At 35.2% G+C, this 15835-nt stretch overlaps 1 protein-coding gene across 1 annotated transcript in view; it reads right to left on the bottom strand.

The window, feature by feature from the left end:
* Positions 1-15835, bottom strand: part of ATAD2 (ATPase family AAA domain containing 2) — a 61598-nt gene that overhangs the window by 30175 nt on the left and 15588 nt on the right. The window contains exons 3-11 of the mRNA XM_045805692.2: positions 14678-14727; positions 12955-13120; positions 12523-12622; positions 12096-12183; positions 11086-11256; positions 10362-10479; positions 4155-4262; positions 1962-2070; positions 1601-1716 (exon numbers count right to left, since the gene is read on the bottom strand). Coding sequence (XP_045661648.2) covers positions 1601-1716; positions 1962-2070; positions 4155-4262; positions 10362-10479; positions 11086-11256; positions 12096-12183; positions 12523-12622; positions 12955-13120; positions 14678-14727 — 1026 coding nt within the window. The remainder of the gene's footprint in view (positions 1-1600; positions 1717-1961; positions 2071-4154; positions 4263-10361; positions 10480-11085; positions 11257-12095; positions 12184-12522; positions 12623-12954; positions 13121-14677; positions 14728-15835) is intronic.

Here is a 15835-nt window from a genome sequence, read left to right as displayed (position 1 = left end):
AAATCTAAAAAAAAAAAAAAGCTTCACCATTAAATATTAACAGAGAGCCAAGGATCACTAGACACTTAAGGAAAACCCCACCAGACACTTAAGGAAAAAAGATCAAAAGAGATAAAAACAAGAAAAAAATGTAGATTAATCTAGAAAGTCCAACATTCAATTGACGTGAATTGAGGGAAAAGAAAAAATGGAGTGGAAAAATTACTGAAGAAGTGATACAAAAAAACCTTCCCAGAAATCAAAGGACATTTTTCCACATGGTAAAGGCATAGCACAACGAAAGCAGGAGGGGAAAAAGACACATCTACAGACTGTGGTTCCATGACCATTCTCAGAAAGAAAATAAAAATAACCTCCCATGCACTCTTTTTTCTTAGGATATTGCTAGAATATACTCCATCAAAACACAGCTGTAAAAAAAGGTCTTAGGGGCACCTGGCTAGCTCAGTCAGTGGAGCATGAGACTCTTGGTCTCAGGGTTGTGGGTTCAAGCCCCATGCTGGGCATGGAGATTACTTAAAAATTAAAAAAAAAAAAATCTTAAAAAAAGAAAAAAGTCTTAGTTGATTTCACAAAGCAGGGAATCTAGCACTGAAAGATAAAGGAAATCCCACTGATTGCGATAAGAAGTCCCAAAGCTTAGTTGTGCTTCAAGACTAAGAATAACTAGTCTGGATGGAAGCAAGAGAACAAAGCTCCAAGATGTGTCTAGAAAAATAAGGAGTCGTCAATAAATTATTTGATATGTTTAACTGTACTGTAGAATTTTATCTCTAACAAAAACTCTGTGCAAGAACTGAAAAGTACATATAAAACTAATTACAAAAAAACCCTAAAGAACAACAAACATAAAAAAAACCACCCACAGGCAAACAGTATTAAAAAAGCTGAGGGGAAAGAGCAGAGTTGTAAACGAGAGAAAATGTAGTCATAATATACTATATATGGCTCAGCTGTAAGAAATATTTACATAATCATGAAGCACACACTGAAAATTGGTTCAACAATTTTGTATGTGCATAAAGAAGCTACCAGGAGCATATGAGGACAGGAAAAAAATTATATATGGAGGGTAGGGAAAGCAAAAGAGCCTGTTCATGTTAGAAGTCAATAGATTCTGTTTAAAACAGACCAAAATCATAGTATAAGCATATCATTTAAGTATGTATTTAAATAGGTAAACAGGAGTTGAAAGTAGTTGGCTCTGGAAAGTGGGAGGAAGAAGAGTAGAGAAGGGACTATCATTTTCTCCTTTGTAAGACTTATACTACAATGTGACTTTTAAAATTATGTACATGTATTACTTTGGTATAAATCTGAAACTAAATTATAAAAGTGAAAGAAAAAAGTAAAGAATATGTATGGGAAGAATTTCACCAAATGTATGAAAAGCCTTGGAAATTATTTTTCTCTTCATAGAGAATCAATTTCAAAACCATTTTTCAAGGAAAACATTAAGAAAGTAAAAATATTCAATGTACCCAGGAAAGCATAATAAATTACTGCAGGCCTGAAAACTGTCAACAGAGAAGTGTTATCTTTCTGGACAAGAGTAGCATAGCCTAGATTTGGGCTAAAATAAAATGTACAATTAAATTACCTTGGAGGTTGAATTCTGAATTTTTCAAAGACTTCTGGATAAAGTAATGGAAACACCACCATCTCTTTTAGAGCTGCAATATGATTAGATAGGCCACCAATGCTATCAAATCGTACCTAATAATGGAAGGGAAATGCAGACATTCTCAGATTTGGAGTCAAAGTTAAAATGTCATTCCATCCCTAAACTATACTCAACCCATACACAGTCAAATGAATAACTGCATTTTAGTTGTAGCCTGAAGATTTGAAAAAAAGAAAAAAACAGGCTGTAAAAAGTGTCTGATTTAAAGAACATTGGTTTAATTTTAAAACTAAACTAAAGCAAACAGTTCAAGCATACATTTCAAGACAGTACTCACTGAAGAATCTAGTTGCATTGGATCAACATCCGCAAGACTTGCTCCAATCTTCATTCTATCTTTATAAATTCCTTTTAATTCATCTTTTCGAAAATTTAGCGGGAGGCACCTATTTAGAAAAGATTTTTAAAAACACCCCATCAGTTCACTTTTCTCCCCCAAATTCCATGTTAGAATATGGACATTTTTCTTAAAATTTTAAAAAAAGGTTTAATTTCAATCACAGCCATTGTGAAATTATGTATTTCAACTTCCTCATTTTCTTTATAGGTTGAGAATTTCAGTGTTAGAAATACTTATCGCTGAAGTTTTATTATTAAAGATATACAGTCAAATGAAATACCAGTGTTCAAGATACCACAGCACCATAAAGTAATTCATCTTTGGGAATCCGGTCTGTAACAATATACTTTATAATGACTGTGCTTAACATACACAGAGTATTTACTATTTGCCAGGCTGTTTTAGGTGGTTTTACATGTAATAATTCATTAAGTCCTCTTAACAGTCTTATGGAGTAGGCATTATTATGTCCCCCATCTTAAAAGAAAACTGAGGCATAAAAAGGTTAATTAAAATGCCCAAAGTCACACCGAGTGGCGCATCCAGGACTCAAACCAACCCAGCCCTGCAACAACTCTGCTACAATACCTCTCAGCAAAACATTCAGTCTACCAAGCATTTGGATCCACATCATTCCTCTCAAGCAAGAATGAATCACTGCTTTCCTGACTACTTTCAAAAACAGTTATGGTAGATTACACAGAATACACCTAGAAGAACCTGCTTGTCTTAGAGATGGAGAATGCAAACTGCTCCTGCTAGAGGCTAAGACACTGATGTTGGAGCACCTAAGCAAGAAAGATGCTGCAGCTGAACACAAGTAAAAGCACTCCAGGCCCCCCCACCCCTCACTGAGCGCCGCTAGCCCCAGGCTCTGCAAGGAATTTACACTGTGAAATCTGAGATGGACACGTTTTCAATTGTGGCTTTAACTGCATGCTATAAAATCCAGGGGATTAGATGCACATTTCTAGGAATGAAGGCAAAGAAAAATCCAAGTAAGTCTAAATAATACAGGTTGTGGCTGACCTAACTCATTGCTGCCAACAGAAATGAAATGCAAATCAAAATGTAATTTAAAATTTTGTATTAGACACACTAAACAAAAAAGTAAAACTAATTTTAACAGTATATTTTACTTATCTAAAACATACCATTTCAATATGCAAAATAAATATTTACAAAATTGAGATATTTTACATTATCTCTTGTACTAAGTCTTTGAAATTATATATATATATATTTTAAAGATTTTATTTACTTACTTGACAGAGAGAGACAGCCAGTGAGAGAGGGAACACAAGCAGGGAGAGTGGGAGAGGAAGAAGCAGGCTCCCAGCAGAGGAGCCTGATGTGGGGCTTGATCCCAGGACTCTGGGATCACGCCCTGAGCCGAAGGCAGATGCTTAACGACTGAGCCACCCAGGTGTCCCAAGAGTATATTTTTTTAATAAAAATTTAAATATTTCTCAATTCATATTAGCTATCTTTCAAGTGCCTAATAGCCACATGTAACTAGTGACTACCACATTAGGGCAGATCTAATGTTATAAAGGAATAGAGCTTAGGATACAAAGAATGGTTGGTTTGCATACCCCTTCAATTATTATGTTCTAATTGTTTCATCATTGTTTTCTACTCTATAAAAATATTATTTTATTAGGATTCAAGCACTGCATTTTTCACTCACCCACCTACATCTGTAAAATGGGAATAATCCTTGCTATGAAGTTACATATGAACTTATGAACTTAGATGAACTTATACCACAAAGAGTTATAAAATGAGTAAACTCCTTAGCTTTCCTAAAGAGTTCTACAATAAGAATGTACCATTAAATTATTATAGACAGAAAAAATATATTTGAAGTGAAAAAAATTTATTTCCTCAAGTCAGTGTTTACCGAGCACCATTTTGAGCTATACCATGGTTGTGTAAGGAAACGTTATCTAATCTATTACTAGTTTCAAATATAGGTATTTCAAACAAGATGGCATTCTGGTTTATACATTAACCTCTTACGTCATTCTTAAATTTGGCCAAGCTGTACCGATTCCCAAATTATTCAGCCTTCTCACCACTTAAAAAATATAGCTTGTAGTTTTTAAAAGGCATCAGTATGACACTTACCTGTTGATAGCTCTATTACGGCTCCTTTTTCTTCGCCTCTCAAATTGTTGTTCATCTTCGGAAGAGGAAGATGAAGTAGAGTCACTACTGTGGATTGCATGCCTTCGCCTAAAGTAAAGAGGAAAACTGAAATCATGACGAAGGAGGGCAGGAAAACCAGAGGCGTAAGATGCAAACATCAGAAATACCTAAGGATTCAAAAAAGTTTATCATAAAATTAATACATTTGCTGAACCAATGAAGTAGGCTTTGTTGAATCTTTTGAAAGGAATAAAAGACTTGGATAACTGAGAGGAAGGGAAAAAAAAGATAGGCAGGAGGCTGTGGTAGAGCTGACAATCATACGTTCATTATGATAGGGCATGGTCCAGGCAGAATGACTTCTTACTCTTGATATAAATCAGTTATCCTCAAAGAGAAAGGTGGGGAAAAGAGGGTATTAGACTCTTTGGGACTGTAATTTCAGAAAGTATTTTCAAGATTATACTATATATAATTTCACATTTGGAAGGGAATCACCTTTTGAAATGTCAACCTTAAAAGGAGAACACGAGAGTTCTTATGTAAACCAGAAAGGACCAAAAAGTTAAAAATACTAGGAAACAGTGAGAAATAAGATGGCCTTTTATCTACAGTATATCATCAACTGTAAATTCACAACTGCCACTTAACAGCTGTGTAAATGTGGATGAGTTACCTAATCCATATAAGCCTCACTTACAGAAAAGGAATAAAAATATAATCAAATTCTTAGGCTAGCTGGTAGTATTTATTAGGACGCCAAATGCTACAAATATTGAAAAAAATTTTAAATCACTTCTACCTTTGCATTGTTGCAAAAGACCCACAGGAAAGACAAAGAATCTAGCTGGGAAAACCTGTAATCATTCTATTGGCTCAGGGTCTAGAGCTTTTCCTGGGTTAGAATACAATCATAGTAAGTAGGTATTTACAAAAATATAAAAGGTTCACCATCTATTATCTGCATAATGTAGGTCCAGAATCTTATACTTGGAAAACAAGTTTTTCCACTACTTACGTAGCAGGATCTGAAATGTCATAAAGGCAATTCATTTGTCCCACTTACTGTGATTATTCATATGTTCTTCTATAGAACACATCTGACTAGGCATTACTGGCTCAGACACTCCTAGAGATGTTAATGTTGCACATTACCTCTGTGACTCCCCCTTGCCCTCCAACCTGAATTCAAAACACAAATGGCCCTGAGGGCTTTGGATAGGGGTTATGGAAACACAGATACAAATGAGAAAGTGATCCTCTACTGTCCACTTCCCCAAACATGCCCAAGACTGTTTTTGGGATCAGCCTGAAAGTAAAACTGCTGAGCACAAGTCTGCAATTTTATATGAAAGACAAATTTATTTAATATTCCCATTAATATTACTAAAAGACTCTAACTTGTAAGCACATAATTCACATAGCTGTGTGTGAATTCAGTATGTATTCACATAATTAAGCCCAACTCACAATTAATAAAAAGGATTAACAATTATTAAGTGCTTCTCATACCAGGTAGTAGACATATTATCTCATTTAATCTTAATTAAACTTTGGACAAGTACATACTGGCATGTTCATTTAGAGTTGGGACCAATGTGCCTGGCTCACAGTTTAAACAACTTGCTCAAAATGTAAGAGTTAGCCAATGATCTGTGTCAGAATTTAAACCGTTGTCTTTCTATTCCAAAAATCCACATTCTATATACACTGGTGATTTCCAGTTGTTGGTTTCACAAACCAAAAAGAGTTATAAGCAAACAACAAAACCTGTGGACTGACGTACATTTTCCATTTGATTTGCGAAGTAGGATTTTTAAGCATTATAGTTATAATAACAAAAACATACAGCACTCAATGCCAGATAGTATCTTAAATGCTTTACGTGTATTAACTCATCTAATTCTCATAATACCGTGAGATAGATAATATCATCCTCCTCATTCTATGGGTCAAAACACTGACACAAGTAAGTAACTTGCTAAAGGTCACTAATAAGAAGAAGAGCTGGGCTTGCAACCCAGGCGGTCCTAGTCATGGGTCCAGGTTCTTCATAATTATACTGTAGAAAGGCCATTATTTCAGTTTTAAAAAGATTCTAAACACACATATCCACATTCACTCATTTTTTTCCACTTGGCTTTTTAAAAACATCTGAACTTTTGGCAAGGATAAGCACTGGATCAGCACTGTGAGTCTAACCAGTGTCCAGAGCTGCCAGTTCCAGCACCTCGACAAAAGGTAAGGAATACTCTGGAATACTGGTGAAGCAATTGTACTATTATGTTACCTTCATGTTCAGAGGGACTAGGCTTGTTCCAGAAACTGCAGACTGAAGCTAAAGAATAAACCTTAGATGAGTAGAGGTTAGCAGTCATAAGAAAGAAAATCCTGCTTAAAGGCAGCATTCCTGAACTCGGCGTAAGTACGCTGAAAAGACTCTTAGAAGATCTTGCACTGCAGGTGCAAGGTTTCTGGACCATGGATGCTAAGAACAATGTTCAAACAATTCTTTAGATGTGTGTTTTGTTTCTATGCCTAAGTTGGTGAAGTAGGACATGAACTATAAACAGAAGCTGGTCTCTTCAAGAAAAAGTAAAAAGGCTGAGCAAAATTACCGTTAAGGTTGTTAAAGGGAAAGAGATGTTTACATAGCCTTGGCAAGAGTGTTACCAAAAAAAAAAAAAAAAAAAAAAAAAAAAGGTTTAAAGGGCTACATTCAAAAGGTCAGATAGTAGTAAGTGTTAGTTAGGATGTGGAGAAATTGGAACTCTCTTACATTGCTTGTGGGGATGTAAAAGAAAGCAGCCATTCTGGAAAATAATCTGACAATTCCTTGAAACAGTAAATACAGTTAGCATTTGATCTAGCAATTTCACGTCGAGGTACATACTGAAGAGAAGTGAAAACATAAGTCCACACAAAAAGTTGTTCACAAATGTTCATGGTAGCCAAAAAGTAGAAACAACCCAAATGTCCATCAACTGATAAACAGAGAAACAAAGTATGGTATATTTATACAATGGAATCTTATTTGGTAATAAAAAAGAATGAAGTACTGGTACATGCTACAAGCTAAACATGGATGAACCTTGAAAATGATGTCCCCAGTGAAAGAAGACACTCACAATAGAGTGCACATAATGAAATACCCAGACTAGGCAAATCTAGAGAGACAGAAAATAGATTATTGGTTGCTTACGGTTGAGGCGGTGGGAGATAGAGGGACTGGAGATAACTAAAGAGTACAGGGTTTCTTTCTGAGACAAGAAAAATGTTCTAAAATTGTGGTGATAGGGGCGCCTGGGTGGCACAGCGGTTGGGCGTCTGCCTTCGGCTCAGGGCGTGATCCCGGCGTTATGGGATCGAGCCCCACATCAGGCTCCTCTGCTATGAGCCTGCTTCTTCCTCTCCCACTCCCCCTGCTTGTGTTCCCTCCTCGCTGGCTGTCTCTATCTCTGTCGTATAAATAAATAAAATCTTTAAAAAAAAAAAAATAAATAAAAAATAAAAAAATAAAATTGTGGTGATAGCTGCACAACTGTGAAAATACTAAAAGTCCTTGAACTGTACACTTTAAATGGGTGAACTATATGGTATGTGAATTGTATCTCAATAAAACTGTTATCAAAAACCAAAAATCTTCACAAAGCTATCAAAACCAAAATCATTGTCAAATAATGTGACTCAAGGTACAATTGAAATCTCTTAGTTCATACTTTAAGTGTGTCAGAATGTATAAACAAACATAAAGCAGATCAGACCTATAAATAGAGAGAACTGAAAGCTGCCAGACAGGGGTTTGTGAGATGGGATGGGCAAAATGGGTGACCAGGAGTGGGAGATACAGGCTTCCAATAATGGAATGATTAAATTACAGGAGTTAAAGGTACAGCATAGGGAATATTGTCAATAGAATTTTAATAGCGTTATAGTGGCAGATGGTAGCTACACTTGTGGTGATCACTGGATAACATACAGTTGCTAAATCACTATGTTGTATAATTGAAACTCATGTAACATCATGTGTCAACTATACCCAAAAATTAAATAAAATACATAAATAAAAAATAAATGTGTCAGAATCTTCCACTAGTCAATGCGATCCAAGAGCAGGAATCTTGACTCGGGTCATTTTTATATCCATAGTGCTTAGTTTAGCACATGGTAGTACTCAAACATTTGTTAAATAATTGTAGAAAAAAAAAAATCATGTACCCAAAGAGCTATGAGACACTTTCCATAAAGGATAGACTCTGTAAACCAGATATGGGAACTTGAGCACCAAATGGGCAAAAAAAAAAAAAAAAAAATTCCTATCTGCTGCAAGATACATTGTAAGTGGTGACTACAGAGGCAGTCAGTCATTAAGTAGGTTACTTCCAGAAACATCTATCCACTAAAAGTGAGAAAAGAAACTAAATCTCAAAGTAAGTGCAGCCTTTTGCTTCTGTTAGATCTAACAGAGGTTTGTCCTTTAAGTCAGGCAACCAAGACAGCTGCCCTGGACCTTATGCTTGGTGGGGATTCCAGGGAACATTATACCCCCCCCCCTTTTTTTTTTTTAAGATTTTTTTTTTTTAAATTTATTTATTCGACAGAGATAGAGACAGCCAGCGAGAGAGGGAACACAAGCAGGGGGAGTGGGAGAGGAAGAAGCAGGCTCATAGCAGAAGAGCCTGATGTGGGGCTCGATCCCAGATCGCCGGGATCACGCTCTGAGCTGAAGGTAGACGCTTAACCGCTGTGCCACCCAGGCGCCCCTCCAGGGAACATTATACCTTATCCTGCTTTTCTGAAGATCATTAGATTGCACCACCAATATACTGGTCTTTAACTATATTCTTAATAATTTTTTTTTTAAGATTTTATTTATTTATTTAACAGAGATAGAGACAACCAGCGAGAGAGGGAACACAAGCAGGGGGAGTGGGAGAGGAAGAAGCAGGCTCCTAGCAGAGGAGCCTGATGTGGGGCTCGATCCCATAACGCCGGGATCACGCCCTGAGCTGAAGGCAGACGCTTAAGGACTGCGCCACCCAGGCGCCCCTTTAACAATATTCTAAGGGGCCTATGAGAAGTAATGACAGTGTGGCCTCCTTTCAAGTGCAATTCATCTTGGGCAGCCTTGACAGGTTGCCCTCCTGGTCCTCCATCCTTCTGGGCTCTGGTTGTATGAAAAGGGATGACAAAACAGGAAATCTAGTGTGATTTTTGACACTTTGAAAATGAAATTAAAAGACCCAGGGACACAAGTAGTATTTCATTTTTTTCCTAGAAGAGAAGAATTTGTCAGCACCTACAAAAGTGTTGCTTTTTGTGCTTCTTGAGGAGACTTCCAAGAACTGTTTGAATAACTGAAGTCTCATAGGATATCAATCTTACCTCTGAACAAATTAATATTAGGAAAAAGTACCATTTCCATATCAATGTCTTTTTTTTTTTTGCCTTTAGTCTTCAATAAGCTCTCCCATTCATGAACTACTATCATGTTACTATTACCCAGAAAGTTCTAATGAATCAGAAAACCTTCTATTACTTGGGAGAATGAGAAAATAACAAGAATTACCTCTTTGAACTTAAATATGACAGACAACCAACAAATCTTAGGATGTAGAAAGGGAAAAAAACCTACAAATAATTTGGTCAAAGAAAATTAAGGTTTCCTACTATATGAGAGAAAAAATTTTTAAAAAGTGGAAATAAAACCTGGAAAAAAGAAACCAGATCTAGAAAAGGATGGTATCATGAAAAATCTAGAAAGTTATGTAACCTAGTATGTTTGTCATTGTGAGAAAATATGTCTGTGATACTATGTGAAGACAAGACTACACCTACACTCAAACAATGTGTGAAGATTAAATGAAACAGTCTATGTAAGATGCTTAACACTAAGACAGAAATACAGTAAACACTGAAGCAAAGGTAGCCTCTATTATTAAAGTGTGGAACAATGGAATAAACTACCTTACCACGGTAGTTATTAACAATTCCTATTAATGGAAGCAAAAGCAAAAACCAGTCAGTGGTAGTAAGGGTAAGAGCACTATAGGCATAGAGCTAACTCTTCCAAATATATGTTTCTAGAATTCTATTTGGATACACCCAATACTAAGACTCTAGAATCCTACCCTAAAATAGCCATAATTATGTTGTCATAAATCAATCACTACTTGAGAACCAAACCTGTTCATTCGTTTACAGTAAGGACTTCTTGGTCCAGCAGAAGATAATCTATATCTTGGTCTTGCAGGAGAAGCTGGGCCACTATAAAATATGTTGGGCTTTCTCTGGTGACGAGGTTCTAAAAAGAAGAATTATAGGTATGTGATATATAAATATGTATGAAGATAATTTTGCTCTTCATCTAAATACTCACAAAGGTGCTGCCTTCCGTGAAAATACTAGTACGTATCTACTATAGACTGTTTTACCGTTCACGTTTTAAATCATTTACATCTGCAGGGTTGCTGTTGAAAATATGTATAGCACAGATACCAACCAACCAAAACACACACTGGCCATAAACAACCATTATGATTATACTGATGCATAACAGCTGGTTATCAGCCCTGCATATATATGCTCATAAGTACTGAGGCACAACTTTAACATAAATCAAAAACAGTCTTATTACACAAAGTGGCAAAATTAAGTAGAAAGCTGTAAAATCTAAATAAATAAATCTAAAATAATTAAAGACAGACACAAAACTTCAAAATAGCCAAATTATTTGCTTTGGTCAAGGCTAACATCTAACTTTCTTGAAGAAATGACTTCTTACACACTTAGGATAGTTTATGAAAGACAACAGCCATGAGTATTCCATAAAATGAAAACATGAAAAATAAGAATAGAGAAAAGGCAGTAAAGATAAAGGTAATATAATTACAGTATATATAGCACTTACTTTCTAGAGGAGCCTGGTAGTACACAGTAGCTTTTCTTTGTCTAAGATAATATCGTTTCTGGTTATCTTCTTCCCCATCCTCTTCATCTTCATCATCATCATCATCTTCATCATCATCTTCATCTTCACCATCATCTTCATCTTCTTGGTCTTCACCCTCTTCAGATGATTCTACAGTTAAGAAACATTTACTTTCAAGATAGTCACCAAAATGTTAACGATTTTTAACACACTGAAATTGAGAGTGAAAGAGACCCTCCTCTAAAAATTTATTTACTTCTAGATTGTTCATAGAAATGATCTGTAATTCTTTTGCAGCATTAAATGAAGATTTTAAAAAATGAAGTAAATTGTAGGATTAAAAATAACTAGAGGAAGGAAAAAAGGAAGTAGGGAAAGAAGTTTAAAGGCTACTGTCAGTAGTACCAAACTAAAGTTTATGGTATTGCTAATTTTATTAATATAAGTGACTATACTTAAGTTTCCAAGTTAATTTAACATGTTGACAAATTAGAGTATCTCCTCACTTAGCTTTTGCCTCTCATATTTAAGTTTTCAATTCCATCCAGCCCTTCTGGCTGTCACTGAGTTACATGGAGCGTAACTCAAATAATCTACTTATGAAAATGTGAAACACCCTCACCAAATATTTAAAATGCATTTCAGAAACCAGTTTTACTCAAGAGAAGTTCTAATAAATTACAGTAGCAATTTCTAAACAGAAGAGTGAAACTCAGTTTTAATCACCTTTTAACAGGCAGAGATGTGTTGTCTGCAGATGTATTATGCAAGCAAACCAGGTTTATTTGCTTTAGATTTGATTTCAAGTACTCTTCCAAATAAGACATACTATCCTTTTAAGCTCTGCCCTGCTCTCACTTTTCAATTATGACCAATCCTTTGATCTTTCACAAACTACCATAAATGTGACAACTTCTGAATAAAAAAGCTATCTCCTCCTAAATAAAAAGTGCTGAAATTCAAAACCAGAAGTAGAACAAAAGACTAACCCACACTGCCTTCTTGATTGTCAGTCGTTTCCTCATCAGTTCTTTGAATACCTTTTTGTTTTCCTCTTGTGTACATATTGAGATTCTCCTAAAAACGTTTAAACAAAAGCCATTAACATTTAGTATATTAAAAAAATTCAGTAGGATCTTTCTATCCTGCTTAAAATGAAGATACTTACAGCTACAAACTCTTACAACTACAGCAATAACTAGTGACTGATCAAACAAATGCTGGACAGTTTAAAAATGTTGAAAATGATGAATAATTTCACCAAAAAATGGACAGTACCATAGAAAAAAGGTTAAACTGGAGATCATTAAATCATCCCCTAAATGGAAGGAGCTATATATACATATTCTTTTTTACTGAAGTGTAGTTGACACAAAATGTTACACTAGTTTCAGGACTGAGGAAGGATATATTTACTTCTGTTTCATTAAACACTCCCAAGTCTTCAAGTTCCCTCATTCGCTGTCTACGCATCTTCTTCATGTCATCCATTTTCTGAAGTACAGCTTCGGCAGTGCTTTAAGAAAATTGACATAATATAAGCTAAAATTGTAAAAGAGTAGTACATTTTTAAAAAATTTATTTTTCTTCCATTGTGTTTTTTGAGTGCTGGGATTTTAAATATCTCTATACAAAGCATTGATTTACTTGTGTAAAAATATTCTAAAATTTCTTTCCAAGAATTTAAATACATATATAGAACTATTACAAAGCCCTCTAATAACCATTCTCCTTTATGCTTTACACAGCTGAATGTATTAAATAGTCAAGCTAGTTGAAATTTACGATCCCTCCCCAACAAAAAGTTTTGCCAGCTAAATCATCTTGATCCAAATAATTTTTACTTACTTTGTTATAAGTTTGTCAAACAGCACAGACTGGTTCACACTACTATAGCGACTTCTAATCCTGCAACTGCGCCGAACTTCAACATCACCATTCTCTTCATGCAAGTGGTCTTTAGTTTGAACAATGTTTCTAGTCCTCAACGACCGAGTAACTGGAATCACTTTGTCTTCAAGATGTATACATAAAAATGGAAAGATTTTATTTTATTTTTTAATTTTATTTTTTAAAGATTTTACTTATTTATTTGAAAGAGAGAGCACGAGAGCGAGAGAGATTGAGAGAACGAGTGGGGGAGAGGCAGAGGGAGAAGCAGACTCCGTGCAGAACAGGGAGCCTGATGTGGGACTCGATCCCAGGACCTTGGGATCACGACCTGAGCCAAAGGCAGACATTTAACCGACTGAGCCACCCAGGTGTCCAAAAATGGAAAGATTTTAAATAATGGCATTTATAAAATAATTCTAAAATGAACAACTGAATAGCTACACTTCATATAACAAAGTCATAGTATCTTAAACTTACTTACCTTTCTTAAAAATAGAAAACAAAAATAAAGTTACAACATATACCTACCATATGATCTAGCCATTCTGCTCTCCAGAGAAAAGCAAAGATATGTAATACAAAAATTTGTACACAAATGTTCAAGACAGGTTTGTGATAGTCCCAAACTGGAAACAACCCAAATGTCCACCAAAAGAGTAATAAACAAATTATGGGAAACAACTTAAGTGGCCCTAAACGGATGAATGGATAAAGAAGATGTAAAATATATATACACAACAGAATACTACTCAGCCACGATAAAGAAGAATATCCTGCTATTGCAATAACATGGATGGAGCTTGAGGGCATTATACTAAGTGAAAGAAGTCAGAGAAAGACAAATATTGTATAATATCATTTAAATGTGGAATCTAAAAAAAGCCAACTCATAGAAACAGAGACTAGGATGTTAGTTACCAAGGACTGGCAGGTGAGGGAAAAGGAGAGTTGGTCATAATATAAATTTCCAGCTATAAGACAAATAAGTTCTGAGGATTTAATGTACAGCATAGAGATTATAGATAATAATACTGTATTATACACTTCAAAGTGGCTAAGACCTTAAATGTTCTCACCACAAAAAAGAAATGGTTATTCTGTTACATGATGCTGGTGTTAGCTAAAGCTATAATAGTAATCATTTTGCAATACATAACTGTACCAAATCAACATTTATTGTACACTTTAAACATGCACAATGTTATATGTCAATTATAGCACAAAAAAACTGGGGGGGGGGCGACTGTGGTATATCCATGTAATGGAATACTTGGCAAGAAAATGCAACAATGTGGATGATACTCAAAGTAATTATGCTGAGAGAAAGGAAGCCAGACGAAAAGAATGCAACTGCATAATTTCATTTACATAAAACTCAAGAAAATGAAAACTAAATTATAGTGATAGAAGCAGATCAGTGATTGCTCAGGAATCTTGGTACGTGGAAGGCCTGGAGAGGAGTTGGGGGAGTGATTATAAAGAGGCCTGAGGAAGTTTTTGGCAGTGATAGCTATCTTCACTATCTTATTGTGGTGGTGGCCTCATAGCATACACTTACGAAAAACCAAACAAATTGGACACTTGAAATATATACAGTTTATTGTATGTACCTCAATACATCTGTAAAGAAAATATGAATTACATGCTTTCAATCTGAAATGCCTTTAACACTACTTACCTTCTTTGCACTCTTCTTTTTTCTTATCAGCCTGCTGTCTGGCTGACTGCCTATATGAAAAAAATATATTAAATAATTCAAAATAATTGATATAATTTTAAATCCTATACTTCATAATACTACAAAGTAGCGTAAAAAGGTATATCAGCTTACACAGTAAATACTCATAGATAACTAAAAGCCTAAATAACACTGAAAAATAAAAAGCTTTAGAATATCTATGCTTATATCAGTTATGGCTAAACAAAGCCTGAGAACCCTGTTGTGAAATGTAATAATATATGTATTAACTCATAGCCAAACAGAATTAATTAAATCAAAGTTTCTTACTTAAAACAAGAAATTATGTCCTTAGCCTAAGTAGGTATAATTGAACTGTAATTATTGAGCAAAAAAAGACAATGTGTTTTATACCACAGGAATACAGTGACCCCACAGCCTTGAAATATTTATAACTAAAACAGAACTAATGTCCCTTAGCAATATGCTAATTTCCTTCTAAAAACATTTGCTGGCTACAATCTCTATATGACATGCGTTATCATTCACATGCAGACACAGTCCCATTTGTGAATCAGATTATCTCACTTACAAACTGGCAAACAGTATCTACCGAAATTGGAAAGATTACTTTCCAAGGTTTTAAAAAAACAAGTACCCTCCCCTCATCTTTTTTCCAAAATCCATTGAGCAAACAAAACAGTAGGTCTCATTAACTTATTTTTAGGAACTCAATTTTCCATACTTGGATAGCTACATCTATTAATCAACCTATATGTCAAGCTATTTCCAAGTGGGCTGGTTATACACACATGGTATTTCAAACGTGACACTTTAAAATAAAATGGAACCATCTTATCCAGAAGAGTTCAATCATGCATTCTCACAACAATGTAAGTCATCGTTAATTCATTATCTCTTTTGGTAAGAACCAAGAACAAAATAAAAACATTTGAGCAATCCATCCACAGGTCAAGGCCTAGTTTGTTCATAGCCTCATAAACATTTCTCATAAAGGAGCTCCTCCCTCCATACTATATAGGTCTACACTTCTATAAACAAGAGCCCTATTAAATGCTAGGAACACAATGATTAAAGCAATGTCCGTCCGTCCTTCCTTCCTTCCTTTCTCTGCCCTTCCTTCTTTCCTTCCTTTCC

Source organism: Ursus americanus, chromosome 9, assembly GCF_024610735.1.
Source record: "Ursus americanus isolate L20-20 chromosome 9, mUrsAme1.1.p, whole genome shotgun sequence".
In the NCBI taxonomy this organism is placed as follows: Eukaryota; Metazoa; Chordata; class Mammalia; order Carnivora; family Ursidae; genus Ursus; species Ursus americanus.
The sequence above is the reverse complement of the archived record's forward strand: the minus strand, read 5'-3'. Positions and strand labels throughout refer to the sequence as shown.